Raw genomic sequence first — 22,376 nt, 5'->3', positions numbered from 1 at the left:
GTTGTTATTATACCAGCAATGGGTCTTGCTCGTTCTTTCGCTTCCCGTCTGATGAAAGGACCAGGAGTGTCTGGATCAAGCTAGCTAGTAGCTAGCACGTTAGTTAGCATTACAGCCTTGTCATTTTTATTAGCCTTAACATGAAGTAACATTAAGTAACCCAAAATGTTAAACAGTAAGAGTAGTAGTCATATTTCGTGAACCCTTTGAATAGTACTGTCACCGGTGTGATCATTCTATAATACACAATTTACAACCCAGTCTCACGGCATTTCGTGTTATAGTCATGAAATTAATTTAATCTATTGATTCATGTTCACCAACACGATTTTCAAAATGTTTTCGTGTCACACAGAACGATTTTAAATGCAATGTATTTCTATTGGTAGTATGTTTCGTGCCTGCACCACGTCTTTTTGTCCGGTCGGGCAAATAATAGTTGTATCATGCCAAAAAGCTGCTGTGTCGTTTATTGCACCTAAAACATTAAAACAAATCCAGAGTTACGTTTTTCTGTACTTCTACTTCTCTACTTCTTCTCTGCAGTGCTTCTAGAGGCATTTGCAAGGTACCAGCTCCTGAATGAAAACAACACTTGCATCATGTATTTTTGACGGAGTGGTAGGTGGAAACCTTTGAGCTAGATAGAGAAAGTGACAGTGTTAACCTCCACAGGTATGAATACATTATCTGATGCTGAATGGGAGAAACAAGCTTTAACAAGGTCGTTGTCAGTGTGAAGAAGTAGCAGAGTGTCTCTGAACAAAAGGCCATGAGTTCCCATATATCTCAGGAAAGCTTGTCAGAGTAAATGAAACGTTTCTTGTACATATTGACACTCATTTTGCAGAGCCAGGGAAAGCCACAAATTACCTAATTTCCTTTTTTTATATAATTATTTCAAAGCTTGATTGACTCTCAGCTCTCTGCCAGCAGAGATTGTTCAGAGGGTGTGTCTCACGTTTGCTTTCATCATAGCATAAGTTGGTTAATGTTATCAACTCATAAAGCTGAACAGTGCAGCTTTGTGACTAAAGATAAATGTATTCCCAGCACACCCTGTCAGTGTGTCTACAGTGAGCCAGTTAGCACCTTCTGCGGCCAATCCCTTTTCCATGAGGGTTAAATGTCACTCACACAGAGCACGGCCACTGCATGAGAAAGGGAAGCTAACACATTTTAATCAATATCATGGCAAAGCACTGTCACATGGTGTCTCATCTGTGGACTTTCTGGCTCCTTCAGACTTTTAGTGTTGGAGCTGTTAATCTGGACACCCAGAGTGTGCTGCAGAGAAGTGGAGATCCAGGAAGCCTGTTTGGATTCTCTGTTGCCTTCCACCAGCAGCTGAACCCAGGGAAAAAAGAACCTGTGAGTGAAATGTAAAGCTTTTGATAAGGTTTAATTAATTAAATTACAATTGTGCATCTGTGTCTAACCAGTTACAGTACTTTTCTCCAGATTGCTGGTCGGAGCGCCACGATCCAAACGTGAATGTTACAGGTGTCGTTTACCAGTGTGATCTTTCTACAACATCCGAGCTCTGCCAGCCCATTGAGTTTAATAATACAGGTTTGTTTTCCTGTTTAATCTGTAATCTTTTGTATTTTTATGTGATGTAATCAATTACAATAGGTACAATTTTGAACTAAACTTAACTTAGTCTGTACATGCATATTCATACTTATACACTATATTTCAGATGTTAATATTGTACTTGAAGCTGGTTACTTTTCAGAGGAACATTTTACAATAAAAACATTGTAAAGTGTCTTTATGTACCATGAAAAAAAGTCTATAAATAAGGTGTACTATTAAAATGTTGACGCTGAAAGAAATCAAATTATTTGATCCAATAAAATCAAATGTTAGAGAAATGTCCACAAAATAAATAGAGATTTGATTCCCAGCTATTTTGCTTTTGTTTTCTTGTTATATGCCATTAATCATACTACGAACCATCATATTTAATATGCTACACTACACACACAGAGCAGTTTGCTGCTTATACATTGTTGCATTAGTATCAGCAACCTAAAGTCATTTCTAACAGAATATCAGTCACAGGAGCCATGTTTCTGCAGAACAAGTACTTTTACTTTTGATAATTCAGGACATTTTAATCAAGGAGGACTTTACTGTATATGCAGGAATTGTCTTTGATTTGTAACCAAAAGATCTGAGTAAACTTCAACCTAAAATACTTATACTATAACTGTGGCTGCACAGTGAGCTTAACTTGTTTGTGTTTTATAATAATAATAATAATAATAATAATACATTTGATTTATATAGCACACTTTAAAAACAACGTCATCTCAAGGTGCTTCACAAAGCTTTCCAGAGTTCCTTCACAGTAAAGGCATAAACAACCAGTGGATGGGAGTGAGAGTGACGAGCCAGGGTCCTGGTAACAATGTAATGGTAAGCTAAACACCTCATGTTGATATAATGAAATAAAAAAATCAAACAGTCATTTTTTCATCTTTCCCTTGTTAGACTTGTGCTCATCGGTACAAGCAATGGAGCCCTCATGGAATATGTTCCTAACGTGCTGACGGTGTTACCTCTTGGGAGAAGACCTGCAGGTCGGGAAGGAGGACAGGACGTGGAGAAGGGTCGTTTGTGATTATGAACACCTGAGCAGACGACAGAAGGATCATGATTGGTTTGCATACTGCCAACAGGGTCATGGAGCATCTTTTGCAAAAGACAACACATCTCTGATATTTTGGGCACCAGGAGCGTATCAGTGGAAAGGTAAAAAGAAAACTTCCAGCTCTTGTTTCATTCGCCAAAATGAACGAGCATGTACGCCAGACTGAGTGGAAATGAACTTAATTCTTTAATCATTTATTGCATCCCAAGAAATAGAAACACAATTATTATTCAATGCACTTTTCAACATGAAACCCAATAGGATGGATGCTGGTCCTCATAAAATGGCATCATTTTTGCACATCTCTTAATACTCACCATCTTCCCCAGCTTTCCTGTGGCTGGCAATCCAAGCACTGGATGAAGATGTTGTTTCTTAAAAAATGGGCAACAAATATATTCATTGATTTTTTTTAAAGGCTTAGAAATTACCTTAAACTTCTGAGTGCTCTAGTTATTTACCACCAGGAGTAATTAGAGCATTTGTCAGAGGTTTTTAACCTGAAGCTATATTTAATCAGATTTGATATCATCAATAAATGCAATTGCTTTATCCAAGCAATTGTAACATTAAAGCTTTAATTTTCTTTGATTGTTTTGGTCCTCTAAACCTTGCTTAAACCTCCACTTAAATCCTAATTCCCAATATATATTAAAACATTTTGACATAATAGCTCTTAAATGTTTTATTATTTTGTATTTTCTTGCTGTTGAAAGGAATTGTGCGAATGGACAACCTGGACATCAACGCTGCAGATACTCGTGAGACTGGAGATGTTGAGCAATTTAACCGAGCACTGATTCCTCTTCAGAAAAACAGCTCCCTGGGTCAGTCTCTCGTCTGAACTAAATCAGTTTGTTTAATTTAATTTGGCTTAGTTTCATAGAACCTTAAATGAAATTATTTAGATAGATTTTCAGGTGTGAGTATAAATAAAGAGGTACCTTGATGTCTATCTTTATTCCCTTTTTTTGTATAACTTCTCCATAAACAGCCTCCTATTCTGTCCTCCAGGATTCTCCACTGACTCTGGGATGGCCCTCCTCAGTCAGGGCGAGCTGACCATCGTGTCGGGAGCGCCCAGAGGAGGATACAGCGGCCAGGTGGCATTTCTGAAGGCAGACCCTGTGGCAGAGAGGAATCTGTCTGTGGAGTTAGTGCTCTCCGGTCCGGGCCTGGCTTCCTCTTTTGGCGACGACGAGTGGTGGATCTCAATGGTGAGGGGTAGGTTTACTTTAGATTTCTATACAAATGCCTGATTTGCTTTATGCAAGGTCTAAAGAGGTCAATATAGTTTAAATACATGGGCATTGTTCAAAGACTTGAACAGACTTGTTGTGGTATTACAGTCCTCAGTGAACAAATGTTCCTAAGTGAACTGCTATGAAGAGCAACCATTTTTTTTACAGTCAAATTATATTCAAATCTAAAGGGTAGATTGCAATGGAATCTTTGCCGACAACATTCATATCCCCCAGAGGATACAGAACGACAATGTTTGGCCCTCTGGGAGCTTCAATCCAGCAACACGCATTTTGCATGATGTGAGTTTTCACCACAGGCATTAACAGCCAGTGTGTGCCATATTACAGTTTTTTATTATATACTTTTAGCCATAACAATGTTTTTAATTTCTCTCTTAATTTGTGGAGGAAAACTTTGCTCTATTAATATCCAGTTATTATGGCAGCTTGCAGACCTGTTTAGGGATTAGTCCTGCTTGAAAAAAAAGTTGTGTAGCCCAACATTTAATCCAGGTCATCATAAGAAACTTAAGATATCCCCCCTTTCATGACTAGATTTAGAGTCCTGTACTTCCCTGAGTGGAGATAGCTGTTTCCCCCTGTTTCTAGTCATTGTGCTAAGCTAATCTGCTGACTGTAGCTTCATATTAGCAGTACGCACCTGAGGCTGATATCAGTCTTTACGTTGAACCCTGTAAGAAATAAGTATATTTCTCTGGAAGAAACTTTTTTTTTATGTCGACTGCAAGCTGTGAAAACTAAGATCAGTAGTTAGCACGATGATTTGAAACCACATTGTGTGTGTGTGTGTGTGTGTGTGTGTGTGTGTGTGTGTGTGTGTGTGTGTGTGTGTGTGTGTGTGTGTGTGTGTGTGTGTGTGTGTGTGTGTGTGTGTGTGGCACATCTGGCATCTCTTTGAGTACAAAAGATGTGAATGTCACCCTGCAACTTGAACTAGAGCTGCAAGTATATGGGTATGTAGAGTTGCTTTTTTAAATGTATTTTAAATTGAGTTATTTCACAAATATTTTATAGTTTCATATATACGTGTTATCATTTCAACACAAATGTAAATTACCCATCAATTTTTATGATCATGCTAAGTGGAGAACAACAGTTAAAATATACAAATAGATTTTTTTTAAAGCTATTTGCAAAAACCGTTGGTCAGGTGTTTTTATATGCTTTTGAATAATCAAATAACATAACATCGTGGTGTATCATTGTTTTTCAGACTAGCCAGACCTTCTCAAGTGTCACTTGGTAAATACTTGCTGGGTGAAAGCGCCATAAAATCAATAGACGATATTGGAGCTTCAGTTCAATATGAATCTTAGGTGAACCATAATTTAATAGTTATCTTACTGTTAGTTAGACACTAAAAGGTCAAAGGTAATGGTTCTTGTGTCTTGTTTTTCCACCAGATAACAAACTTAGGCAGACCACTGAAATCTTTTGCCAATGCATCTTTAAACATATACTGGCCGAAGGAGAACTCAGTGGGAAAGTGGCTTCTGTACCTCACTCAGATCAGCAGTAAATGTGTGCAGTCTGTCCCCTGCTCACCTGGGAGCGAAATCAATCCACTTAAACATATAAAGGTAATAAACAACTCCAACTTCTTTTGTTTTATTGTTCCAAATCCAAGCAACAGCTGTAATAATAAACATCTCTATCCTGATGATGTTTGGTATGAAGGGTTTGCATGAGCCCTCAAGCAAAAGACGTGAAGCTGAACTTGAAGCTCTCTCTATTGATGGATTATCATTTCTTTCAAAAAAGAGGAAATACAAAACCTTGGTAAGAAATCATTGTTATCATTATTGTTATATATATTTTGGGATTATTTATTTTTTTGCTGTTTGTTTCAGGATGAATATAATTTGTTTACTATGTTTTATTCACTGTGTCTGTTTTTACACAGAGTATACGGTTTTGATTGACTGATCTTTGATCTCTCTTACCTGCGCTTAGTGACCTCTGCCAGGGAACTACAGATGACAGTTTGCATTTTGTAGGCCTATATTTGGTTCATTATATGTATTGTTCATTTCCCCTGCTAAATAAACAATCGAATACATTGTGAAGTAATGAGAAAATAGAGATCTATTAATGCAGCAAAAAATAAAACAGAGCCAACCGTTGCTAAGTTACTCTTAACATTCTACTTTACCATAGTAACACACTGACAATGTCCAACTGTTACTGTGAATGAAATACAACAGAAAAATAAACATAAGAAAGCTTGAGTTTAGCCACAGATTATGGTGAATTATGTTAATTGAGTTTCCACAACATTTATATTAAAGAAAGACAATGCTGTGACTAAATGTATTCTACTTTAGTTGTCCAATGTAAGCTTTGTTTTTTGCCTTTCAGACCTGCTCTGATGGACTGAAGTGTGTGGAGCTACGCTGCCCTCTGCTGGGTTTGGACAGTACTGCAGTGATTGTCCTGAATTCACGCTTGTGGAACACCACATTTACAGAGGTGATTTATTTCTGTAAAGCTGATTTACGTTAGGACTCTTTGATGCATGTTTGCAGCCCTATCATCATTACTCATCTTTTTTGACTGTCCCATTTAGGATTACAGCTCTTGGAACTACCTGAACATTGTTGTGGATGCTTCTCTCAGTTTGACAAACTCTCCAGAGAATATTGGATTTAAAACAGAGACACCTGGGACAAAGGTAACACCAAAATGTTCTTTGAATTACCTATATATGTTGGAGATATTATAGTTTTGGGCTTGGAAAAACATTTTTGATTTTGCAGTACAATCACAACATGGAACTAAACATGACAAATGTGTGAACACGGTAAAATCTCTATATCCACAGGTTAAACTTAGTGTTCATCGAGAGAAAACCTTTAACCAAAGTTGCCTGTTGGATAATCTTCTTGACGGTCATTGCATTTCTCCTGTTGTTGGCAGTTCTTGACTTCTTATTATGGAAGGTAATCAAAATCAAATGTATAATAGTTTTTTTTTTTAGCTTTGGTGAACTAACTCAATGAAGAACAATGAAGATAATATGCATTATTATCTTCATTGTTCTTCATTGAGTTAGTTGCATGTATGTTATCCAAGAAATGTAAATGATTGTCTTCTTAAATAAGCTCACTGTTCAATAATGATTTTATTATTTCTGCCTCCATGCTAAATATTTACTGTCTACGATTAAGATGTTTCAATGCACTGTCTAAAAACATCAAAGGAATGATACACCAGTCTTAAATTAAACACTAAACTGTCTAAAAGTACTTACATTTCTTCAAAGTTTAAAGTAAGTACTTACTTAAATTTCTTCAAAGTTTATAGTAACTGGAGTATGTTTACCTTTGGGAGATATTAAATTGCATTTAATCTAGAATAGTTGATATTCTATAATGTGAATAATCTAAATCCAAAAAGTTGTGAAATACATGAAATGCCTGCTATTATTTACATTGAGGTTTAATATGTTGCATTAAGTGATTTGTCACTCATGCTTTATGATTGTATTCACTCTATACCTTTTTCATATAGTGCCTGAGTAAAATGTGGTCTGTGAATGTTGTTTTGACTCTCCTATATTATCTGTTTTTGTCAGCGTGGACACATGAGCTGCCTCGCTCACAGCAAGAAGCCCTCGCATGAAAAAGACCCAAACACAGAGACCGCTCCCCTTAAAGCCTGAAGCTTCAGTGCTATGAGACACAAATAACCATGAACACTTGATGTTAAGAGTATCCAACCCATAACATCTAATTACGTACATGATTTGTTGTGATATATTTTTGATGCAGAACCTTTCTTTAACATTTGTTTCATGTTTTGCTGCTTTCTTAATGAGATAAGAGAAAATAACACTCTTTTCTTGAGGATATTTTTAATGGATCAGAAAATATCACTTGTTCGATACCAAAAAACTGTTACAACATGAAAAAAGTTGTGCTTTACTTTCACCATGAAGGAATGTGCCAGTGGTTGGGATGGATGAGTGGTCGTAATAAAGAACAATTTACCTGAAATTCAAGGGAAATATTGCAGCCACATCCTTTTTTGACTGATGATCAAAGTACAATCGATTACAATACTGTTGCTTGTGAAATACTGTGTTTTCATTTGTAGTTGTGCCACATAATACTGTGTTTGTAGTGAAGTTGTGTATAAGGTCAAACAGACTTTGAAGGGTTTCATTCCTTACATTTCACATTAAACGTAACAATTAGATTGCTAGTGATTAGGAGTAAAATGTGAATGTTCTTAGCCAAATATGAGAATTAAACCCTCCTCTTTTTCAACAGGACATTTGTGAATTTCCTCATTCAACAGAAACGTTTCTTTTCACATTATCTATAGCCTACATTCTTTTAATATCCCCCATCCTTATTTCTGCCATTTTTTGTAATCCTATCAGGATTTCAATATCTTTAAAGAAGTGGTTAACCATTTTGAAAAAAGTTGCTTTCTTGATAAAAGTTGGAAATGGTGCAAGCAGCTAGTTAGCTTAGCATAAAAACATAAAAAAAGGCGAGATAGCAAATATAATAATTATTTTCAAGGGTAAACAAACACCTCTCAGGCTCAAACATGTTGTTTGGTTAACTTATATAAAAACCTAGGTATCAAAACGTGAATTTGCAGTTTGGTGGGTGTTGCGTGCGGTAACAATGTGTATGCTAAGCTAACTGGCTGCAGCGTCACCATACAAAAATGAGGGCCATTTATCCTCTTCTCATCTAACTCATTAAAACTAGAGTATGTCAAAAATCTTTTAATTTGATCTAGTCTGCGCACTGTCCATGTTTCCCTCCTTGATTATTCTTTGATTTCATCTTCATCAAACAACATTCAGCGCATGATAATTAATAGGCACGCTTGACAGCATTTGTCTTTCTGTCAACATTTGGTCCAAGTTTACACTAGCTCACTGTTTTCATCATATTTTGTTGCTTTTAAGAAAAAAGGGTAAAAAAGCACAGCATTAAAAAACATCCCAACATCTTCTCAACATGACCCCTGAACAGTGAAACCAGAACATACAACAGACAATATAAAACCATCCTACAAACACACACACACATTCACACACACTTCTCCTTAATCTCTGGCTGAAAATAATCAATGGTCTTTTGACCAAATATTGTATAATAGGCTAATTAAGTGTTTGGTTGTTATTGGTTCAATAACAATATTTCATAATGGTTGGTTTACGGAAATGATCAATAAATACAACTTGTTTTATCCTTTTTCATACCACAGAGTAAAAAGGCTGACACTTTAAAAAAAAAGATAACAACACTCAACCCTTTCCAAAATCATAACAATAAGAACAATTAAATATTATATTACAAATAAATTAAAAACATCAATATATTACATTAGTTAACCCCTTGTTGTCACAAGTAACCCCAAAGGAATTTGAGCTTTTCGGTACATTCAAAATAAATGTTGTTTGGTTTCAAGAGTCACACTATTGACTTTCTTTTTTAATCTCCAAGCCAAAATACGGAGGTTTAATTAAGTAAGTAAATTAAATCCTACTACTTCCACAAGATTAAAATGAACCACCACCGCACTGAAACCAAGATCGATTAAACTAATTAACTTAATTTCATGAGAAAGCAGCAATAAACCACAAGCCTGCTAACTGAAATAACATGGTGATTATCTCCATCTAAAAGACCACCAAACGATGAGAACATGAGCCAATTAAATTCCTGCTTTTGTACTTTTTGTTTCCCTCAGACGTATATGCTCCAGCAATACATTCAGCATCAACACTCCAATAGGTCAAACGAATGACAAAAGAAAATGGCAGTACTTCTAACGTATTGTTCATATGAATCAATGCCTTGTAATACCTATTTTTTAGCTTGGGCAGTAGGAATGATATTCACTTTAATCTATTTATGATGTGCTGTTTAAAGGTTTTTAATTATTGCTAAATTAGCCTGATTGTGTCTATGTTTTCCTGCTGGTTTTACAAAATGGAATGACTTCTTTCTTCATAATGTGCTTTAGACTCCAGTGTGACATTAAACCTCCACCTACAGACTGTATTCACCAGCTATCTCCACATGGGGGCAACAGTGACCATGAAAGGCAACAACAAAGGAACCGGGGAGAAAGACAGCTTGCTTGTTGCTGATTTGATCCGACCTTGGCCGTTGTTTTTGTTCCATTTGGATCCGTTTCTTTCACGGACCCGAGGTGGCTTTGCAGGGTTTGAAGCGGGGCTGCGAGGGGGTTTGTTGTAGGGCGGAGAGTAAGGCCCATGGCCGGGCCAATCATCATTGTACCTTTCCCCCTCATCTCCACCTCCTGAGCCACTGCCCTCCTCACCTGGAACAAGGAAAAAGAGAATTAAGGCTATAAGTTGTATCGCTTGTTTTGGAAAAAAGTTTTCATAACCTAAATTGACCTTTGTTTTGTTAAACAAGTTCCTTTTTGTAATTGACCAATTGCCCTTCAGTGTTGGATAGTTATTATATTACAAAATATACTTACATTTTCATATGTTTGCCTGTAATTCAATATTTGACCCTTTATAGGTCAGATCATTGCAATAAAATAAAAAGTTCAACATATTTCCCTGAAAAATAGCTGTCAAAGGAAAAGATTCAAATAAAGAACAAATACTCTAGTAAATCTATCTAGTTGCATTTCACCACTGCATACAGGCAATGCATCACTTAATACTCCTTTAGGTTATACAGATATTTGAACACTGACTGTCCATGAAGTCCATGTCCTGTCCGGTCTGAGCGTTTTTCAGTTTGTTGGTCACGACCCTCAGCTCCATGATCAGCTGCCTGGTCCTCACATCCGGCCGAGAAATGTCCACTTCCACCTCGGGGTTATTGATCTGGCTGGCCAGCCCGTCGCCCATCACATCCGGCAGGTACCTGAGTACACACACACACACACACAGGTTCATGGACCAAAACTCAGACATCATGAATGCACACAAGCACAGATCTTTTTAAAGCAATGCTGTGCGATTTCACACAGTTTGTGTTGATAGGAAACAGTCTGTAACACAAAATTAATGAGCATAACACCACATGTGAACATTGTGTATTTTTACAATTACTATGTTCACTACAATAACTGGCTTTGTTCCCGAGGGGGAGCAACCCACTCTTTTTTTATTAAATTGCAGCAATGTGACCCAGACTTATTTAAAAACTGCCATGTGTAACTTTACAAAATTCCATGTTTTTAATGACACAGCTGGCCTTGATGTGAACTTCAGTCAGCATCAAGTCACAAATGATATATCACAGTAAATTGTTACATGTTATACCTTTACCTGCTGTGTTTAACAACAGCCTTACAGATCTGCTAACTAGTTACTCTTGTTCGAAGCCATGTCCCTTTTCTTTTGGACTGTCTTTTGATTTTTCAATATAAACAGGACAAGCTATTCCACTTTTTTTTTTTGTGTGATGTGAAATACATGTCTGTATTAGGCTGTCTCTTTGAACATAAAATAAACCAGCCCCACACAGAGAGCATGTAAAATTAAATTAACAAAATTCTATCTGTTGCATCCGTTCCACCTCTGCACCATCACTCACTCCTCCTCCTCCTACACCAAACCCCACCCTCCACTCTCATCTCGCTCACCTCCCCCGGGTCTGCCCGTTCCAGCAGCGGTCCTCATTGGTGACGTCGGCAGCTATCCTCTCATCGTTACAGATGGTGTGTGGGAGGGACACCCAGAAGCCACGCATAGGCCGCAGTCTTTCCTTCAGCTCGGTAACCTGAACGGAGGCGGAAAGAAATCGGTTATGACTAAGACCTGGTCAAAAGTATCCTTGTTTGGTATGGCTGGCCGGAGGAAACATATTGAGGCTTCGGTGCTGACGCTGCTCAAAGTCATAAACTGACTTGACACTGCTTCAGGGTTACTTCTCAGACCACATCTCTTTTTATGTTTTATAAATAGATATGAATGCCTATCTTCCTCCTTCTCCCTCCTCTGCTCTTGGTTTCAATTATTTTCTTGCACTTCTATCTTTCAATACCACTCGGCAGTCACAGGAGTACTGTCTGGCCTCTGACCGCTGCACTCTTTATTATTAGTTTTTCGCACCTGGCTATATCACCAGTTTGTCCTCTTTTCTTCCTCCTCAGTTGCTATGTCTGAACCCTGACTCATGCTCAGTGCAAACATGTTGCCTTTTTGTCTTTATTACAGTTTCAAAATCATGTACTGAAATCACACTCAACACAAAAATATGGCCTGCACAAAACATTTTTGAGTCTCTAGAACCGCAATATTGTGAACAGAGTCGCTCCTAGTGATTTAATCTGATCCATGCAGTTGTTTCTTCTTTTAGCTCATTGTTTTGGTTTTCTTGCATGCAACTAAAATGTTTTGAATGACTGCTGTTATTATTTATGCATTTAGCGGCTAAAGAGACAATAATAATTCCATCATTTTTTGTCTATCAGACCTAAAAAAAAGATAAAAACGACACACTGATGCTTGTCTTACATTGGCAAACAGGCCAGGTACCAAATTTCAAATGAATACTTATGTTACTTTGTTTGCTGGATATTTAATAAGCCCTTTTTGCCACAAAGAGATTAACGTTTTTTCTTTGTAGCGTGTTGTGCTAACCAAAAGAGCCCTTCATGCAGTTTTAAAAGGTGTCTCAATTTCAGTATAGTAAACACATCTGACTGAATGAGTAGCTACAGTATGCTTGTTTCTCACCAGTCGGTCCAGGTTGGTGCCTGCAGCAGTGGTGGGTTTCTCCTCTGGGGTGTAGGTGCGGAAGGGCCTCCTGTTTCCCCCTGACTCTTTAGGGGAGCGTTTGGACCGTCCTGGAGCTGGACGGGGGCTTCCACAACCTTGAAACACCTGAGGTAAACAACAACAAATCAAAACAGTTGAAACCGCTGTATAAAAAGTATTATAACAATTGTAATATTCCATCATCATCACAACAGGCTTTGAGGAATCTCTGGGATAATCTTGAACATATTGTCTCCAGTCTATAGGTCAGGATATAATTAAATAACTCTTTTATTGCATTGACTATCCTTCAACCTGCATCCTTTTCACCTTCTACTTTATTTGGCGATACTTTGCGGCATCCCATGTTTTAGGAGTTAAGGCGTCCTTTGTTGCATGGCACTCTATCTCTCTCTTCTGATTTACGGTCATTTTTTTACTTTCAAAATCTCTAAGAAAAGTGTAAAAATAACCTGCCAAAAACATGTGAAAGTGATCAAGAAACAAATGTCTGCATCTACCTGCAATTATTTTGTATTATAATTGCAGCATGACTCTCTATAGTGGCGTTAAGGATAATTGTTGCATCATTATCGTGTGTTCACAGAATAACCTAATTCCATTTTATTTAAAAACTTTATTTCGCTTTTAAAAAATATTGAGCTTCATGAAATTTGGACCAGTTAGTATTGCGATTTTGGCGAGAATTCCAATGAAATCTTAACCGCTCTATTTTACGCCCGAAGGTGCAGCAGGTAAACAGACAAAGTCGTCCATGACCTCTAGAACTACGCCAAATTACTTCAAGGCAGCATCACACAAAGCTGAGCTGTAAAGGAAAGAGCTGCCTCTCCTGAAGCACCGCTAAGACAAACCAGGATTTTCTGGTTGTAACGAGATGTGGGTGTCTCTCTGGTGGATAAGCTGCTGGGATGTCTGCCATGTTTTAATCATACTATGAGGCTGTCATGCTCCCTGTGAATAATTCCTGTCAGGTTTACTGCATGCTGTCACATTAGAAAAATTCAGATTTATTTTTAAAGCAGGTAAATAATGATATTTATGCACTTACAAAGGTTTGATAAATACTAAAAGAAAAGCTAGTCTGCAAAATCGGAAACCATTTAAAAGAAATACATCCATTGAATTCCCTATTTGTAGGATTACGGTTGGCATTGGGCTCTCTTCCTTGCCTTAGTGGATATGGTGACGCTGTTTTCCTGCATGTGCATGATGGCCTCCGACACTTTCACAGAGATGGAGTCGGCGGCAAGCTCCATGTTGAACGGGCCCTCCAGCTTCTCTGAAACCTGGTACAGAGCGTCTGATAGAGGACAGAGGGAAATACAAAGGTAATAACGTTTTACTATATTCACTTAAGTTCTGATTGTCTGGGGTTAAATACAAAGAAAGAACTTGGTTGATGAGCCTATTCGTAACCCTGATAAACATCAAGCCGGTTTCCTGTGTCTTGAAACTCATGTTGAACCAACTTCAAAGATTTTCATCTGTGTATGAGATTACAGGATTGGAAGATTGGGAAGCAAGCCAACATAATATGAAGAGAAGTGTGAAGAATAATGGATGGATAAAAAGGGTACATGGGGTGAAATGGGTCCGGCTGCAGTGCACATGGATTGAGTGATGAAAGGTGAGAGGAAGCACTGCACATGAATAGGGGGGAAAGGGGAAGGGTTTGATGAAAGGGGAAGGGAAACATAGGAAGACAGATCAATTGTGAAGGAGCAGAGAAGCATGAATGATTAATGGATGAGGAATTCATTATGGGGAGAAAGGAAGTGAAATTAAATGAGTGACAGAGGGCAATAAGAGGTGTCTCCTTTTAGCTATGCACAATTGAATAATTCTAATAATTGAAAAGGCTTTTAAAATTTCATCTGGAGCAGAGCAGTTTTTTTCCTTTACGACCTTATTTAATTAAAACTGAAGGTATTGTTGCTCTTTGACATATGAATGATTTGTCTCAATGGGTCATGCACCTGACCCTAAAGCTACTTCGAGTTTTTGTTGTTTTCCCTACCACCCACCTATGAAATTGTTCCATTCGGTTTCCAGGTCGCCCTGATTGGCTAAGCAGCCCTTCATCACGTTAAGGCACAGGGAGTGGCAGGGTCTCACTGAGGGCATGCCCCGACACAGAGGGCAGTACCACTGACGCATCAGACCACGCACACACTCTGATTCTGCTGTCAACTAAAAACACACAAAGCAGAGGGTCAGAGGGTTAGGACAAGAAGAATAACATTAACATTATTAAAGACACAATGTATAATGTTCTGCCACTAGTTGTCTCGGATAGGGAATTATTCATAGGGCCCTTCATTTATTCTTAATCATCTTAGTTTTTACTTCTCCTCTCACTACTTGTTGGCATTCTAACCCATCACACTTTTCAGAACTTCCTGGCATCTTATAAAAATAAAATGTTGTGTCAAATAAAATTGACACATACAACTACAGAGGAAAACAGTTTTAAGTTGCATCACTAGATACATTTTCTAATCTATTGGAGTCCAACTTTTAATGAATATAGCGCTTGCATGCTGTTGGTTACATACATCTGCTTTTGGCTTTGATTTGTCATTTGAAATCTTTATTACACAACTTCATAAATTTGACCCGGACAAACAAACTGTAACTTCCAGCTTTTAGGATTCTTGGTGGTGAGGTTCTCTCAAACTTTGTTTTGCAGATTAGACAATAACCGTGCAATAACAACTCACCTTTGTTGCTTTGTTAACAATATCCCGACCAGTAGCCAAGCCCTGAGATAAAGCTCGGGCTGCGATAAAAGCCCTCATCACCTGATTTCAAAAGGAAAGAGAGCACAATAATGTAAGTCATTTGATCATAGTAAATCTGCATAACTGTGAATGCAGTTCTGCAGTATGAAAGCCTTCTTAACGTGTTTTATCACATACTTGTACGCGTAGTCTGCGGGGCACATCCCCAAACGGCTGCAGCTGTTCGGCGTGTTTACTGACACACTCCAGGTAGTCCTCACTGAACTGATACTGGGGGTTGACCAGAGAAAAGACCCGCTCCACCAGCCTGGACCAGAAGTCTGAGAGCACCTCTGACAGGCTGACACTGCCCCCTGTGTGCACAAAAACACCCGTCAGCAGAGTTGATGTATGCTGTTCCAGAGCTTTAAATTGGGATTTTCATCTGAAGCTCCATACACACTGAATTAAACCCTACAGAAAATACATACAACATTCAGCAAAATGCACCCGACTTTTGTTATACAGTGTAAATGTTGACTACACACACTGTACTCGTGTTTGGAGAACTTTGATGGTTATAAAGATAGCCAAGTAAACTTCAATGTTTTGGAAAAGGCTTAGCTGAAATGAACTATCAGGGCTAACCACATTAAGTGGTCCAAGCTCCAGTCCTTCAAATGTTTAGGACGTATCAAATGTTGGGAAAGTATCTCTTTCTCAACAAGTGTATATTGTGCTCAGTAATACAACTCTGGTTGGTGCAAGCAGCTACAGCATATTGTAAACAAATAAACTAAAAGTATATTGGCTAATTTTTCTTAACAGACTACATAAAAGTGAAGATGTGACAAACCTTTCTTCAATGAATATTGTCTGTTCAACCCTAGCATTATATGTGATGTGCTCAGGTTTTCCTCATGACCTTAAATGTGTATGGGTGCTTGTCATTCTCCGTGCATTAGCCAACTGGCAGACTGACATGTGACTCTCCAATGTGTTGTCCACAATGCGGCCTCAAATAAGCCATACATGTTGTTTGGCAGACAAAGACAGATTGACTAAGCAGCAACAGCCTGCAGACAGACTCGCCAGCAAGCCGCTGTCCTGCCAAAGCGGAGCGATCCGGAACAAAAATAGAAACTGTCGTCTGTGGAAATCCAATTCTCTCTTTAATTTTTCTCCAATTATTCTTGCCATCCCAATTCTCCTCAAAAGGCAATGCTTCCTTTTTATCAAAGTGGCTGTGGATTTACCTCGGAAAGGATGTTGACTGCTAAAACAAGACTAAACTGCGACTGCAACATAGAATCATCACAGCTCTTTACCAGATTACCATTTTAACCAGACCAGCCAAACACTTCTCTGTATTGATTCATTCGTATGGTGGTGAAGTAGGAGTAAGGTTATTTGTCTAAATAATTGTCTCTTGAAGGGTATTTTTTGTTGTCAATTCAGGCTTTCTTTTGACTTACTCAAAAATCTAGTGTTCATTTCATTTGGAAAATATTTAGTTTAGTTTGAAAGTTGGGAATGAGAGAATAAGAGAGCATGGAGGGGCATGCCAAATAAGTCAGGACTTGAATGACCAACAGGATGTCCATGATTTCACCGTTTTATATGGCAAAATCAAACCCACTGGGATTTATTTAGCATATACCATTAGATCATTTCAATACATAACAATAAACTAAGGTAAAGTGATCAAACTATTTAAAACATCCCAGTTTCCAAGGTGATGTCTTAACATGTTTTATTTTACTAGTATTAAACCCAAAGATATCCAGATCGTGATGTAAAACAGAAAAGCAGGAAATCTACATTTGTGAGAGGCTGAAAGCAGCCTTGTCAATCGTCTACTCAGTTATCGTTGCAACTCTGACTAAACTAACCAGAATAATATCTGCGCAGCTCCACAAACAGCTCCTGGAACACGTGTGCGTTCTGGGTGAAGAGCCGTCCGTAGGTCTTGGTAAACATCTGGTTCATCGACTTCTCTGACAACTCGATGAGCTCTCTGAAGAATTCTGCAGACAACAGACAGGAAAAGCAGATTAGATATTCATTTATCATCCATTTTATTCTCTTCCGATATCTTAGCCAGGTTTCTAGGTACGTGGGCGCACGATTAACAGCTCATAGGGACAGTTACATCAGATCCTGCACGCTGTTAAATGAGAATAACAACGTGTACTCTATTTAGAACTCATATGTAGTCTCCCACTTCTACAGCTTCTTTAAATGATTCACCGTGTACATTATATAAAAGGATGAGGAGAGAAAAAAAGGTGATAGCAGTCCACCGCAGGTAGGAGGAGAACGTGTAAATTCAGCTCTGTGCTGGGGCTGCAACTAACCTGCAGCCATACATACAGAGATTGAGACAACGTGGGCTGAATTCTCTGAAATACAGCCACTAAAGCTGTCTGGGTAGATTTCCCTACAGCCACCATTTGTTGACAGGGAAACTCGACCAATTTGTATACATGTTTAAGTTCAGTTTTCAGCTACGGTTAGGTTTTGTTTATGAGGTTTTCTGTGGCTCCAGAGGCAGCGCTCAAACATCTGAAAAGAAAACCTGCTGATGTCATAGTGATGTTATCAGGGTTACCTCCGCTACGGTTGGCTACCGCAAAAAGTATAACAATTTGTTACAAACTGGAGCTGTACATTTCTTTAGTGGGGTATTTACCATTTACCAGGCAAAAAAGAATCTAACCAAAGTTGTGTTGCATTATGGGAATTGAGGATCTAGTTTTTCTGGATCTTAACCCATACTAGGGACTAACTGTCAGGATATCCCAACCTTTGCTACTAATCATGATTCAATCATTTGTATCCTGTCTCTTGTGAGTCCCTCAACTTTATGAGAGTGCAATGCTAATGTTTCTGAAGTTACTTTGATTTCAGCTGTTCTTGTGTGTCGGATAAACATGAATAAGAACCATGCTATGCAGGAACTTTGCAATATTCATGCACTGCTGCTTTTAGATTCCAAAGTCAATTTTTGAGACTCAGAATCCAACCATCTGAGAGGAACTGTGCCGTTGAATATCCTTAATACGTTTTTAATCTCTGCACTCCATTAACTCGGAGGGTGATGTGAGGAGAGAAGACTTAGACTACATTTAAAAACAGATAATATGACCATAAAGAATAACTGCTTCTGAGTCAGCCTCTCACCGTCAAACCTGCGGTGTCTCTGGGTAAAAGTAGTCAAAAGGAACTGGCTGTTCTCCTCGACGGCTTTTAAGAAATCCCTCTCGCTCTGCAGGGCCAGCGTTTCCTCCATCTGACTGGAGCAGCAGGTGTAGTCTTGAGGACAGAGCCGCAGGTGCTCACCTAAGGCCAGGGAAGAAGGTCAAAACATAAGTGGAGAAAATGAATTTGGCTTAGACATAAGATATTCTATTGTTGTGTTTCTGTAAGGCACTTTGGGCTGCATTTATGTCTAAAAGCTGCTATTAAAAAAAAGTCATAATTAACATTTTAATGAAAACAAAGCCCTTTTTTCAATAACATCAGTAGGTCTTTTATCAGGTTAAAGCAGATGTTTTTATTGGAAAACCAAATTCCTCCAATCATCAGTCTGTTCAGTTACTGAGGGGAAATCCTATCAAAGATAAGGATGTGATAGATAATTTTAATTTCCCTGCATGAATTATTCAGCTTCAATCTGTCTTTCTTTGTCAACTCAGGTTGGCTCTTTGATATGTCAGAGGTAATGATATGCAAACGACAAGCAGGGGAGACAGACAGACAAAAAAAAAAAAAACAGAGCTCTGAATGTGGAAAAGGTTTGAATTCTTTGTCTGTATAATTTAACATCTAACATGAATATTGCTGCTGTTAATACAGGGGAAAGTCTCCCAACTCCACCCTCGCTGATGTTCCCTTCTGCCTCTTTTGTTCTCTCTGTGTGTCTCACTATTAGCCCCTCTCTCATCCCTCTATTTCCATTTCTAAACTGCCTCTCTTCCTCCTTCGCTCTCCCGGCCATCTGCTCCCCTGGCCCACGGGACAGGGAGCCAAGACTCAGGCAGAGATAACACACACACACTCACACACTCAATCAATATTGCAGTTGTCTCACTGACTCACACACACACAGATAAATTGCCACAAAATAAATCCTCACACACCAGAGATCCACTGTTTTGCATAACTACAATTTACTCATACATTTGACAATTGATTTAGGGAAAGCTCCAAGTCTGTCTAAGGGTAAAACACACACACAATGTTATTCTCTCACTGATTTAAATGCAAGGCTAAACTTCCAAGAGGTAGACACATCTTTAGCCACTCATGTTCTCCAACATTTGATCCCTCACTTGGTCAGACATCAATATTTAACCAAATGTTCCCTTACTTCCCATCTTTCCTGTATCCCTGCCTCTAACCAAAACTTTAAATTATACAAAACCCACATATATTAATCCACGTGATATGGTTCAATTTAGCAGATAAGATTATCTCCAGTACACAGAGCCTAAGGGTATATGCAGGGATTTAACATTGGCCCAGTAGGCAAAGACTAATTAGGGGCGAGGTTCTTTGTTGCACCGGTGTTGGCAAATTGCTCATCCCCTTAATCATCCTATTTAAACAGCACCAGGGGGAGGAGGGGGCGGGTGTAATTTGTTTTAAACCACGCGGTATTGTTTCTCTGGAGGAAACCTCACCATTGATATTCCCACATTATGTCTCTGGTGGATATAAGTGAGTTGTGTGCAACCTTGTACTTTTAGATATTACTTTTCTATCGTGACTTTAGATATTTTATTTAAAGATAACCTAGTTTTTTGCTATAATGTTCCCATGATAAATAATTTGTGATGGTGAGCAGCGAGTTCATAGTGACCTGGATGTGCATAATGGTGTTTGTATGCATGTCATGACAAACAAGGGCATTTTGCTGCGACATGTACCTTACATTTGAATCAAAACTTGAATCAGTCACTTATTTTGTTATGGATCATGGGACGGTTCTGCATGAGCCTCTTATCTAAAAGTGTGTTATTCATCCCACTGCAGGGTAGATGCAGTCTTACCGGAGATTTGAGTCACCGGAGCGGTCCCGGTGCTGTAGCCCTTCTCCGCGTACACCTGCCGGGTGTCGGCGCAGCTCCTCCCGGCAGAAGCCACGGGACTCCGGCTCCCCGACAGCGAACACACCGCACACAGAAGCACCAGAAGCGGGTACCTGGAGGAAGAAGAGCGGGTATCCATCTTCACCGCAGGACGTAGAAAAAGATAGCAGGGGAGGGCGGCTTTAAATAAAACCAGACGGGTGCAGCACCTTTTAAAAATGAATGAATGAATGGGCGGTTTGGATGCACGCAAAAGTAAAACAGTATCCCAAATCCTCAGTCGTTTAAAAGAGTCATAGTTTTCCCCGATAAGTGCAATAACAGATGCATCCGGGCTGGGTTTTACATCACACATATGTCTCCATGCACCGTGTCCAGTTAATTTACAGTCCTTCCTGGGAGATCCTCTGTTGTACGTAAATGTAAAGGGTGTGTGAATGGGGCACTCCCGTCGCTCAGACTCATCCAGCTCACTCTGTCAAGAGGGCAGGGCTGGCACCACGATACCGGAAAAGGGCCTGTTTTCAAAATAAAAAGCTATTTTAATGTTTTTTTACAAGGTTTTTTTTTTATGCCATACAACAACATCATCATAACATGTATATTATATAAATTACATGTATTAAAAGGAATATAAACATGTTTAAAGAGTTTTAAAAAAATGACAGATATACATTTGGTGAAATTGAATTAAAAATAAAGAGAATATGTGCCATAATAAATAAATGAGCAGTCCGAAAAAAGCCTCCTAATATGTAATTTTCTATAGATTTTGCATTGAATGATTATCAACATATAATCTCAAAAATCATAAAATGATTTTCAAATAGACTTTTATTTTTGTAGAATCTAATGTGAGGCTAGGGGTGGACATTGCGACCACAGTCTACTATAGTTGTGTAAAGATAAGGCTCACCATAACCAAGTATAGTTACTATAGCCCAAGTTAATGTTTTTGTTTGGCTTTCTGTTAACTGTCCTCCTACAGACTTTCTAAAATATCAACAATTGGTCTTTTTTTTGTATTTTCTTGTATAGGAGCCATATAATAAAAGTGTTTTGCCTATGGTAATTTAAAAAAAATGCAGTAAATAGACGGTATTGAAATGGTTTCTCCTAATGGTAAACAGTTTGACACAGGTGTTGCTTGGTGACAATATAGCCCACAACAAAGCACTACTATCCAGTCCACATTTGGTCTTACAGTTCAACAGGGGGGGAAATGAAATTATAATTTAAAATATTCATTAGTAGCCTATTGTCAGTATTTTAAGTTTCGTCTGTATTTTATTTTTCTACAAAAAAAAGCAATTTTAGGCAAAGGCATTAGGCATTTTATTTTAAAGGTTCGTACCAGAAGTTGTGTGTTACTCCAGCTGGTTTGACCATGGTGGTTAAGCCTATCAAACCCAGAACAATGGACCGTGCAGAGGAGGACCAACAGGGGAGAGAGGGTGAGGAGCCCGCGGTGGAGGGGCGGCGAGCAGCTGAGACACACCTCAGGGTCCTAAAAACTGGACAAACAGACAGACAACAGACAAACACAGAGCAGACAGACTGCAAGAATATAGACAGTAAATAAAGAAACTTGTAAAAGAAATGTCCTTTAAGAGTGTAAAACCAAATTACATCCAATATTGTAAATGCGTATAATTATACTTATTTAGCAATAATTAAATACATAGTTTGATTTTATTATATCATTTTCAAATTAATTCAGTTTTTAATGACGTCCGTTGAATTTCATGGAGATAGTCACATTTACGTTACCGCCGGGTGTGTTGCCGTCTACTAAGCAGAATTACTTGTTTTGAGTGACCAATGATCATCCAGTGACCTTCTGTAGGGACCAATCACCTTCAGATCTAAGGAGGCGCTGGCCATGGCCAATCAGCAAAG

The 22,376-nt window shown here is 38.5% G+C and overlaps 1 protein-coding gene and 1 pseudogene across 1 annotated transcript; one reads left to right on the top strand and one right to left on the bottom strand.

Annotated features, from left to right (window-relative positions):
* Positions 1–1,182: 1,182 nt before the first annotated feature.
* LOC117490174 lies at positions 1,183–7,924 on the top strand (annotated as a pseudogene).
* Positions 7,759–21,153, bottom strand: gpc2 (glypican 2). The gene is made up of 11 exons (XM_034139708.1): positions 20,439–21,153; positions 18,568–18,726; positions 17,277–17,411; positions 15,583–15,758; positions 15,385–15,465; positions 14,689–14,854; positions 13,834–13,964; positions 12,620–12,766; positions 11,524–11,660; positions 10,627–10,799; positions 7,759–10,236 (listed from the first exon to the last, which is right to left on the bottom strand). The coding sequence occupies exons 1-11, from the start codon at positions 20,830–20,832 to the stop codon at positions 9,962–9,964; spliced, it is 1,974 nt and encodes a 657-aa protein (XP_033995599.1). The 5' UTR covers positions 20,833–21,153; the 3' UTR covers positions 7,759–9,961.
* Positions 21,154–22,376: the final 1,223 nt, after the last annotated feature.

The sequence above is a fragment of the Trematomus bernacchii genome, unplaced genomic scaffold (genome assembly GCF_902827165.1).
Source record: "Trematomus bernacchii unplaced genomic scaffold, fTreBer1.1, whole genome shotgun sequence".
In the NCBI taxonomy this organism is placed as follows: domain Eukaryota; kingdom Metazoa; phylum Chordata; class Actinopteri; order Perciformes; family Nototheniidae; genus Trematomus; species Trematomus bernacchii.
This window is presented reverse-complemented; position numbering and strand designations above follow the sequence as displayed.